At 40.0% G+C, this 12,138-nt stretch overlaps 1 protein-coding gene across 1 annotated transcript in view; it reads left to right on the forward strand.

Annotated features, from left to right (window-relative positions):
- The window catches only part of ntn1a (netrin 1a), a 58,095-nt gene that overhangs the window by 32,382 nt on the left and 13,575 nt on the right, over window positions 1-12,138 (forward strand). The window contains exons 4-5 of the mRNA XM_084930978.1: window positions 7,052-7,201; window positions 9,030-9,083. Coding sequence (XP_084787104.1) covers window positions 7,052-7,201; window positions 9,030-9,083 — 204 coding nt within the window. The remainder of the gene's footprint in view (window positions 1-7,051; window positions 7,202-9,029; window positions 9,084-12,138) is intronic.

The raw sequence follows: 12,138 nt of genomic DNA on the forward strand, positions 1-12,138 counted from the left end.
CAAGTGTTTGGCTGAAAAAAAAAGGATAAAGCACGAAAATTATGTTGTAGTTACCATCCTGGTAAAGTTAAAGCAATATGAGTATTAAAAAAACAAATCCCCAGTTAATGTCACAATAAAAGCTTGGGTTATTTTATTTTATTTTTTACCATCAATAGCAAGCGCTTTAGCTGAAAGAGAAAAAAATAATCTGTTTTCACTGATGTGGAAATGTGTTCTCATACAATGATGACTAATTTGATGTTGCGAAACTTTGGATAAATGAGTCATGAAGTTAAGTCAAAACAGCGAGTCAAAAGCTGTGAAAAATGCACGTAGTGTGGACCTCTGACATCTGGAGTAAAGTGATGTATAGCATGTGCATCTGGGTATGTGGGGCTGGCTCTGCATTCTGTAGCCGAGTAAAGCTTTCCTGATAACTAGTGATTCGGATTCAGAGCCTAAGAGAAACTCTGCTCCCCCCATCTTCACCTGTGTCTTCTGCTTCTATAGACTCTGTGCACCTTCTCTTCCTGTTTAACTGTCCATTAGAAACCCTTTTATATTTAAATTCTCTATTAAATAAATGAATGAAATGACTAAATCAGTTCTAATAACAGACGATGAAATGTGAGACGCTGTTCTCAGTTTGTCAAAAGAATTTCCTGCTTTTGTCAGTTTGATTTTATTGCATAACCTCAATTCCAAAAGAGTTTGAATACTTTGTAAAATATAATATTAGAATGCAGTGATTTGTTAAAGTCTTTAACCCAGGTTTTATTCACAAAATTGAAAATGTATCAAATTTAAATGCTGAGAAAATTTACTTTCTGTCAGGTCAACAGTCTTGGTTGTGTTTTCTGCTTCATGATGCATAAAATGTTTTCAGTTGCTGGAAGGGCTGGACTGCAGGCAGATCTGTTCAGCGACTGGACTCTTCTGCTATGAAGCCATGCTGTTGTAATACATGCAGTATACGATTTAGCAATGTGTTGCTGATATATGCGAGGCCTTTTCTGAAAGAGTTGTCATCTGGATGGGAGAATATGTTTCTTTGAAGCCAGTACATAACTTTAAACACAGGTGATGCCTTTCCAGATGTGCAGACTGCCAGTTCTGTGGGCACTAATGCATTCCTGTACTAACAGGGATGCAGGCTTTTTAAAGCAAGCATCAATAACAAGCTGGATGGTCCCCACAGAGGATGCTGTGCCCATTTTTTCCAATTAAGAATTTCAAATTTAAAACATCAGATTTAGGTTTTCAGGTCTGTCCCTTATGCACATGAGATTTCTCCAACTTTTCTGAGTCTTTTGAGGATATTATTTATGTACTGTAGATGATGAGTTATTCAGAGGCTTCACAAGTTTCTTTTGGTCTGGCAAACTTTGTCTATTTAAGATCCTCTTTTTATACCCAGTCATGTTACCGACCAGTTAACCTAATTAGAAATGTCCCTCCATCTGTTTCTTCCTAAAAAAAAAACCCAACATTTTACTTTTGTTCCGAGTCCCAACTTTTCGAGATGTATTGTTACCATTAAATTCAAAATGAGTCGATATTTTTCATGAAAAAGTAAAATGTCTCAATTTGAACAATGAGCTTTGCAGGTCAAAACATTCTGTTGTTGTTGTTTTTTTTTAGTTTATTTTATTTACATTTTACACAGCATCCCAACATTTTTGGACTTGGATTTGTAATTGAATATCTTTGTATTTTGAAACAAAACAAGCAGTCTGCAACCTCCCTCCAAACTAAGAATGATGGAAAGAACATTTTTCACTTTATTGGCGTTTCAAAAAGCACCTTAATTCCATTCAGTTTTATTTATATCTTAATTATGAATGATTAATTGAAAAAAGTCATTAAAAGATTAACCGATCATGGAATTATTATTATTCATATTAATTACCAGTCAAATCAGCATTAGTGTTGTCATGCACGCACTTATTTCATGCAAAACCCAACACTGTGATAAATGAAGTCTGCGAAACCGCTGAACAATTAAATCATATGATCTATAATAATGTTATTGTTACAGGATAATGACAGTCCCAGAGGCTCATGGCAGGAGTGGAGTCATGTCATACACTCATTACATCAGTGTTCTGAAACTAGTCAATACTAAATCATCTCACCCACACTAGGGATTGATTTCTTCTCGGCTCCTTCACGTACACCGCTGCCTCTCACCGAAGTGACGTATAAACAGATTTCATCATTGTTTATAAAATTGTCAGCTTACCCAAACGGTTTTGTTCAATTTGATCCATGAAATTTGGCAGGGTTTATGCACCTCCCACCTCTCCCAGCACAGTGTAATTACAAGCAAACACTGTCCAAGTTTTACCGAGGTATTTGGTTACATCAAATTAGACTTATAATAAGGGGATCTGTGGTAATTACCCCAAGCTGACAAACGATACGAAGCATGAACTCGTTCTTTTGCCAATTAAAACATTTTTTTTTCAAACTATAGTTGGAAACTTACTCATGAAGACTTTAAAGATATGTGTCACTGAGTTACATGCTCTCTTTGTCTGTCGCTCTCTCTTTGCTAATGAACTTTGCAAAGTTACCGCACTCCGCTTTCCCCCCCTCTCTCAGACACCTTCGTATGCTTTCAAAGTTCTGCCCTGCCAAATTCTCTCAGGTTTACCACATCATAACTCAAGATAATTCAATGGAACTCAAACCGCAGAACTAATTTCTGTCTGCTCCTCAAGCAGCGTAGGCTCTGCACCGAAGTGACAGCAATTAAGCGGTCTGGTTATTTATTGAACTCAAAGAGAGAGAGCCCTTTGCCGTGTGGCCTTTGGAAAAGAATGACTGCTGCAGGAGCACGGGCATGTCGAGGAGAACTCCAGTTTGCTTTTATATGTGTAATACAATCCTCTCAGAAAGCAGCCCGTTTCCATAGGAGGTCATCTGGAGTGAAAAAAAGGGCAGAGGCACATCTATTACAAAGTTAGCCCTGCCTGGTGGCCACATACACAGGCTGAAATTTATTACTTTACCCCTCATTGACAAAGAGTGTAAACTCAGAAGGATTTTCAATCAGCTCTTGTTTGTATCTTTAACCCTTTGATGCCTCTAAATAACACATACTGAGTGTATTTCAGTTTAGCTTAAAGGGATGATGATCAGATTTGAAAAGACGACAAGAAGCAGCAGTCTGTGTGGTCTTTGATGCTTTTGACACGTAATAAAGATAATACATAAAACTCTACGGCAATATGTCTGTGTAAAGTTTAAGTAGCTGATCCATTTTTTTATTTATGACTTTGATACTTATTTCAAAAGTTAGTCCTGTCTTTTAAAATTATGTTATACAGTAGCAGAATATGGTTACAATTTTGTTTCCAGGCTCCGAGTGCTTCACTACTCTCAAAATATGTCATATAGAGAACCTGGGGACTAATGTGTAGCCTATAGGTGAGTTGTGAAGGGTGGAGGGGTCAAAATAGCTAGCAGCAATGCCTTGCTACCATGGAAATTTGGCATTTAACATACACCAGCTTGCGGGTGTGTTTAGCAATACAGTGTTTGGAGAGTAAGGCATGTCTTATGTTTGTCAAGCAGTGCAGAGTGAGTGAACTGTCCAATCTAGTTCACAAGCTTTGCTCTGTGGGCTAAATACTACAATATCTAAAGAAATACAAGAGAAGTCCACAGCAAATAAAAAAGACCTGCTCTTGATTAGTTCTCCTCATAGAACATCAAAACATGTACTAACATTAATCTCAAGCTTGGCACTGGTTCTGCGATGGATGGATTAAGTTCAAACCTTCAGAGCCTTTAAATGTGAACATCAACCATCATGTAATTACATTGGTCAGTTGGATGATGAGGAACATATTCTGCATACAGGGGACAATTAGGCTTTGACGGAGGGATAGTCTGTTTCAATCAGAATAGCACCCTTCGACCCTCCTTCCTTCGCATATGTCTTCGATTGATACAGTTGAATTTTTTCTCATTGACCACACATAAAAATGTTTTCTACGAGGGTTTTGAAAAATATTGCTTTTCATTACTTCGCTTTTAACTTTTAACTTTTTTATTTCTTATTCTTTACAGGGGTGTGCTGATATCAATTAGCAGAACACACATGTGTTTAATGTGTTGCGCATTAAACATCATTCACAAAATAAGCTCTTGAAGAACATTTTCGGCTCTCGCGGTGGCCAAAACACGACTCCTCGGGCCATTGCAGCCCTATTATTCTCCTCAATAAAACATTAAAAAATACAAGAAGCAAGAATGCACCCTCTATTAGGTACGCATGCCATTTAGAAAGCTGTTTATAGTAAAACAACTGAATAACACACATCTTTCTTTTGCTCTTCAAAAATACTTGTGGAGGAGCAGAAACCTAATTATAATAGAACACAGACTCGGGAAGCTTGGCTTTAATCCAGGGCCAACAAATTATTCTTACTGGCACAGTGTGCACAAACCCAATGAGGGAGTGGAGTTCAGACTTCAAACACCAGCTTTATGGTAAACGATAGGCAGAACTCAAAATTCTCGCATTGTGCAATCTCAGACTTGGGCCCGACCGCTTGCCTTTGAAAAAGTCTTCTTCCCTCCTCAATAACTGCGGACGTTTTTTCATTCTTTAAAACGCAACTCCCAGCGGCAAAGGCTCCCTTTAGTATCAGGAATTCCTTTTTCATCTAGACACATGACAGTAATGCATAGCTAACCCCCCAGGTTACAGGTTTTCTGTTATTAGAAAACGGTCGCAGGTTCTCTTATAAACATAATCCAGGTCTTATTTTAGATGTCTCTCAGTTTTTTTCTTTCTTGGAAGCGTTGAGAAAGAAGGGCCTCTTGCCCTCTGGTCCCCATATCTCCCCAAGCCATCTGGAGTATCCCTGAAACACAGCACAAGGCCACTTAACCGTTTAAGTGGACACACACTTAAACCAGAAACTCTCACTTGCACCTCTGGAGTTAGTCAGTCTTCTAGTCAACAGGTGTGTCACTGAGTTGGACAATTTGTCACTGGACAGGATAGCGAGTCAGTCGGCTCTCGAGCTGATGAAGAAGACCAGATGTGGAGGAGAAGGAGGAGGAGGCTGAGTGTTTGCCACCTGTACACCATGTGCCGTGCACCTTGATTTACTAGCAGGCTTGAGGCTCTGAGCCGAAATTATGGGCACACGCTCTTAAAAGCATAACCTGAGCTCTCTGAAGCTCCAAGCAGAAACTCGCTTTGCCCTCCTCTGCATCGGACTCCTCTGACGTTCTCGTAAATTTACAGGCATGAAGACGTGCCGGAGCAGCCTGCACAGTCTTTATTGGGCTTCCCGAAACCATGTGTTTGGGTCTATGTGTGTGTGCATTGTTCCTCTGAGGGAACAGCTAAGCAATGAAAGCAGTGACAGATTGGTCTGATAAAGGTACTAATAGGTACGCACACAATGAGGGGGGCTTTCTGAGTCTGATAAGAAGGCTCAACAGTCCAAGTACGCTTTCTAGCTCTCTCTCGCTCTCACACAACACACAAACACACACCAAAAACAGATAAGAGCAGCACAGAAGCTGGAACACAGGAAACAAGCAACAGAGATAAAACAGAGTGTGATACAGAGAAGAGAGGAGGCACCCCACTGACACATTATCACAAAAACACTTACTTCACCTGGAGAACAGAGTTGTCCTGTAGTCGTGTGGCTCATTTTTTGGAATATCTCACAAATCAACAATTATGTTATTTCCAAGAGTCAGAAGTCAGTTATAAAGAGAACTTTTACAGTTACATTAATGCTTTAGAGCAGTGTTTTCCCCAAGAACAACTGTAACGTAGATCTCCCCGAGAGCTCGTCGGGTATACAACCCATCTCTAAGTAAAAACCACATCCCTGCTCATGATCAAAGTAAAGATAAAGAAATCACAAGACCTCAATGCATTCTAACTGACACCACACCATTCAATCTTTTCATATAACCACCCAAAAGAAGAAAAAAACATTAGTGGAGCTGACCAATCTGTGTGGTTAAAAAAAAAACCCACACACATTATTTAACCTGCACCTGTGAAGATTTTAACAGTGACATTTGACACAGTCGGGAAAAAAAATCTTAAGGGAAGGGAAATGAGTGAGCGGAGTTGGCCCGACTCGGAGAGATAGCGCAGCGAGGTTTCCAGGAAATAAGCAGAAAATCGAATCTTTCCACAGTGAAGAATATGGCGCTGTGAGTTTGTTGACAAACTGTGTTTTTGGCTTTGCAGGCGTTTCAAGTAAAAATGTGAAAATGGTGATAGATTAGGAAATGTATTCTGGTCTGGATTAGCTTGTCAAGAATTGCAGTATAAAAGACCTATTAATTCTCTTAACTCCCCCTCCATGTCAGAATCACTACTATTTAGACCAAAAGCAGATGAAAACACAAAATAACCCCTCTAAGACAACTATTACTCAACACCAAACACGACCGGTTTGGCTGTGAAATAAATTAAGGGTTTGGATTAGAAGGGGAAGGGGGGGGCGCATTTGGAAAATGATTACATTCCTGAAGCATATGTGTTCGATAGACCCCCCAGTGTGGGAGGAAGTATGACAGACGTTTTAGGCTCACGTTCAAAGCCTGAGAATAATCAGAAACAGGCAATTAGGATTATCCTCCATTATTTTATCATTTGGTAAACATGCACAAACTTTCCTCTTCACTTCACGTCTCCAGCTCAAATAGAAATTCAGCCTCACTCACTTGCAGAGGTACATATATAAACAGACATATCTGTGATCTGTGTTAGGGTGGCATTTAAATGATGGCTACAATACACAGAGTGCCAAAATGTCAGGAAGTGTCTGTAGACTTGGAGGATGTGTTGCTCCTTCACTCACGATTCAACTCGGTCGGGTCCACGTTGGATGTGTGTAAGTTCTGTCTCTCTGTGCACGCCTCCACCTGTCTCTCACCACTCTATTGTTGTTGACGCACTGCTGCTGTGTACCCACCTGCACTCTCTATAGATATAGTATATGTTTGTGTCTCCCCACATGTGTGTGTGTGTGAGACCACTCACTGTGCCTCTCTTTCTTCCTCTGTTTCCTCACAGCATGTGATTGCCATCCCGTGGGTGCTGCTGGCAAAACCTGTAACCAAACCACAGGACAATGTCCCTGTAAAGACGGCGTGACTGGTATCACGTGCAACCGCTGTGCTAAAGGCTACCAGCAGAGCCGCTCGCCCATTGCCCCCTGCATAAGTACGTTGAACCAGTCTTTACCACATCTGCCTCACTGTAGCACAACATGGCCTGGCAAAAGGTCAGGTGTGATGACAGGCATATGTACATATTCAAATAGCACACACAAACATGTGATACGAACCCATCATACACTGTTTTACACTTTTCTTCAGAAGAGTGCATCTCTCTCAACTTCTAATCTTTTTTTAGATCCAGAATTTTCCTCGTTTAAAAAAACACACCATTAAAAGTGAACCCCAAGGTTATGGCTGCACACACTTGTTGGCTCCATTAATCTGAATAAAGAGCTGTGTCAGCTTCTCTAAGCTACCACAATGTCTCATGGGATGACTAAAGTGTACTACCTTTTAATTTATTATTTACAAGCCATTGTAATGAAGACAAAAAGATCAAAATATATGAAATCGCATGAGAGAAGGTCTGTACCTCAAGACAGGATAAGAGAGAGAGAGGGGCTGCAGTATCCAGCATAAGAAAAATTAACGGACTCTCTCAATGAATTGGCTCTCTCCTGTAAAGCAAAACATTTTACTGCTCATCCAGTTTAATGTTCAATACATGTGTTTATGAGTTTGAGTTTATATTACTTCCCACTGTTGTCAGTTTAAATTTACACAAGTAAAATATTAGAATTAGACCTATCGTTTAAATATCACATAATGCAGATGTGCACTCATGTAAGCAGATCAGCATCAGCAAATGGACCTCCAGGACAAGCATGCAGATGAGACTTCCATTTAGAAAGCAGGTTTTTGCCTGTGTAAGTTGAGAAAATCTCATTTTAATTTACCTAAAGACTTGATTGTTTCTTTGTCTCCTTAAACACTCTTCACTGCACTGCTGAAACCACCACACCACTTCCCTCATTGTATCAGGGTCTTTCCTTGCATGTCACTTTTCCTTCTTTCCTCATAGTCTACGTGAATAATCTATAAGTCTTTTTGATTGAGCCCTTTCTCTTCACAATGCAACAATAAAAAAAAAATAGCATTATATCGACATATTACAACAAAGCGTGTAACAGACACGCCGGCCTACCACAACTTACTGCAACTTCTGCATCCGTGTCCATTTCACACTTTGCTTCTCCAAAATGTGAAATGTACATACATGCAGAAGCTGCAGTAAGTTGCAGTTACAGTAGAGGGAGATATTTTATTTCGAGCCGATATGAAAATAATCGTGGGAAAACATTTAATATTAATATGTTTAAATGTAGATACATATTAGCCACCAAGATTAGTCGATTCTGGAAAGTCTACCAACTTCGTGGCTTTAAATATATTATTCCCCCTGCTAGTAATGCAATTTTTGCACCTAGTAATGCTTTTTGCGTTTTGGCAGAAGCAAAGCGTGAGATGGGCAGACTTGTTTATGTTGAAGGAGCCAGCAGGTAGATGACATAACAATTTAAGCTTTTAAGAAAGCCAGAATCCAAACTTGCAAGAAAGGATACACAATAAATAGGTCTCTAAGTTGCACTTCAGACGAGGAAAAACATGCAGCAAGTTCAGACTCAACTCCTGCGTCACCAAGACACAGTTCATTGCCATTAGGATATCTTCCAGACGCCCCGTCAGGAATTTATTTACTAAATTTTCTTCTATAATATTAACACTGAAACCTTGCCAGAATATATCACAGAGGTTTAAGTTTCTGGCTCTAACAGTGACACATTTTCATGCTTCTTTAATAAATGTGCCCATTTACATCCTGTAACAACCTCCACACGTCCACACAGCAACATAAGAACATGCACTGCAGATACACATAATAATGAAACTGATCTTTCTTTGTGTCTCTGTCATGTTTTCTCTGGGAATAGAGATTCCAGTCACACCTCCTACAACCCCATCCAGCAGCACGGAGGAGCCATCAGGTAAGCACAGCTGAGAGTAAAACATTTAATCTCTTTTACATATTTATCTATATGTTGCTATAAATCTGTATAAAAGCACATTTGTCCTCGAGAGGAAACGAGGAAAATGCCGTGGGAGGATAAATGTATTCAGTATGAGGTTTTTAACCAGTTTAGTTCCTCGTCCTCTCATATTTTTTCCACAAGTGTAAAAACAGTGTGCAGGATAAATTGGATCCCACTTGCCTTTCCCCTCCTTATTACTGGGGGGTTCATGAATATTAAATCCATTAGCCGCAGCCCTGGGATGTGCCTCCTTTAATCTCTCACACTTTCACAATTAATCAGTCTAACTGCGGCACAGTGGGGTGTTGGTTGAGTGTGCAGCATTGGGCTCCAGTAGTTTGTTTGATTTGATATTTCATCTCTCCCAGCTCTCTCTTTCCCACTCTTTCCTCTCTGATGCAGTGTAGTAAGAGGAGGAGTGATGGAGGGATCTGGATTTTGTAACTTAGCAAAGGATGTATTGGTATTCTTCTGTTTCAAACAGTTCTGTAACATTTGGTTTGCTGTCCAGTCTTTAATTGGGGAACATAAGATGAGGAGAAGGCATGGAATATCAGATACTGCTACTACTTTAAATGCAGTTTTGTTCATAAACTGCATATAAGTGTTGATATCTGTATATAACAGTTATTAGAATAGATAGAATAATGGGAAATATAACTATGTAACTGATATAAGAATGAATATTAGTGCTCAAATTTAGAGATTCTAGAATCAACTGTCAGCTTATCAACTGGTTACATTTCTGGTGATATGTCACTACTGAGGGTTGTGGCAGGCTCAATTAGTTACCCAGGAAATGGCATAAATGCTGCCAATCTGAAACAGAAAAGTGGAAAAACCCACATTTTCTACTTCCTAAAGAGACGTGCTGTGACTGTATGAACAGTGTTCGAATCAGTACCACTTTTTCTTTCACACACAGTGGAAAAAGTTGATCTGGCTCGTGCCATGTTTTTTTTTTCTCCCTCTCAAATCAAAATGGAAGAGGCCCAACATATATACATGTCTGTAAGCGAGTGTGTGTGTGCATAAGGGCTTTCTGCAGCTGTTTGGTGCTCTGAGGTTTCAAATCTTCCCTGAACAGCTTTGACTGACAGCACAGTCCAGCTATCGCTGTTGTCCAACCCTCCTCCACCTCTTTTCTTTTCTCTTTAAGTCTCTTTTCACTCTCCTCCACCTCCTTCGTCTCCCTCTGTTTCACGCTTTGTCTTCACATAACACTGTGGGTGGTGCAGAGCTACAATATCTGGAGTTTCTCTGGGCGCCCCTCGTCAGGAATCTGTCTACTTTAGGGGTGTAGGACATATTCTGAGGGATTTTTACTTTTATATATTTATTTTGTTAACTTAAAAAATGCTAATTCAATGTGACAACACAGGAAAGACACATACAAATTCCTTGTATGTGTCTGCACATATACTTGGCCAATAAACACGATTCTGATTCTGAAAGAAAATAGACTTTCACATAATTTGTGCATATTTATCGTTTCCACTAACTGTATTAATTAAATCATCCCTTTTGATGGAGATAGTGTTAAAGTGTGAATTATGACCCACCAGGCAATCTGTTCTTCCTTGAGGCTAAAATCAAGCAGACTGTAAGGTGACGGACATCCTCTGTTGGTCATGTCAGAAGCATGAATAGCGATTGGTCATCTAGCCCGCCTGGTCTTGAGGCCCAGAGGATGCATACATTATCCTCCGAGCCTCTTCATGGGGTCACACAGCAAACCCACCTCTGCTCAACCTGGTATTCCTGCAGCTATGATATCACTTCGTGATTGCAAACAGATGTGGCTTGTATGCAGTATTCAACAGTTTTGTTTTTTCTGCACAGTACTGCATACTAAAAAAAAGTGATTATGATTATTATCCGCATCATTATTATTAGTTAGCAGCAGGAGAAAGAGTATTCCAACTTTTTTAAAGCTTTTTTTGAAATGCGTTATGCCTTTTGTTGTGCCCAATGTACTCGGGGGGATGGCGATCAGATCAAAAAAGACACGAGAGCGAGGCCGTTTGCACTTTACCCACATTAAATTAAATTTACACAATTTAATTAAATTTATCTACCATTTATTACTTTTTTATTAAAAGCATATAAGAAAATATATACAAGGGATAGAAGAAGAGGAACAAAAGTGAGAAATGGTGGATTACCTGCAAAAAGTTTGGAAAATGAAGAAAACGAGAAAAAATTTAATGTAAACGGAGTGTGTGAAAAATTGAGATTCTGAAGACAAAGATTTGAGCATGAGTTAAGAAACATGGAAAGTTAATTTAGAAATAAATATGAAAAAAATCGGAGGAGGTGTTGAGTATGAGGTGTTGGGCTGACAGCTATGAGGCAGGTGTCTCGTTGCGCCTTGCTTGAAGGCGGGGAGTGGAGCTGGCCGGGAGGTGGAGGGTGTGAATGGAGGTTATGAGGGAAGATGGAGTGGATATTAATTTGTCTCCTGCAGTAGGGCTCTCCCCCCCTTTCTGACCACACGGAGGGTTGGAATGCATGGAGAATACCTCCGATGGTGTAGCGCAGACAAAACACACATTGTGCTGGTAGGTCATGGATGGCGTGAGTCGCCACTCCCACGGGTCACGACAGAGATGTCTGAACAGCAACGAAATGTGGAGGAGATTAACTGCAGATGACCTGCGATGGCCGCCCTGGCCCGTCAGAATACACAGGATGTGAAAGTAACTAATGATGATGAGGAGAAGGAGAATTGGAGTGACCATGATGATACTTATAAGCATAACAAGGTTCAGCCCTACATACTGTATGTGTGTGTGACGTGCCTGAAGCTGGAAGTGATCAGGATCTGTGGCGAACCCCTCCTCGGATTTTTTGAACATGAGTCTTGCTTTACACACCCTGTTGAGTACGAGTCGAATCCAGCGTGCTTTACGGCCGTGTCAACGTGGGATAGATAGAGAGAGAATAAATACAAGTAAAAAGACACCGAGTTAAGAAAAAATAGAGCCAAAACAGAAGCACACGTTATCAA

The sequence above is a fragment of the Perissodus microlepis genome, chromosome 6 (assembly GCF_051167445.1).
Source record: "Perissodus microlepis isolate ML-2025 ecotype Zambia chromosome 6, ASM5116744v1, whole genome shotgun sequence".
In the NCBI taxonomy this organism is placed as follows: domain Eukaryota; kingdom Metazoa; phylum Chordata; class Actinopteri; order Cichliformes; family Cichlidae; genus Perissodus; species Perissodus microlepis.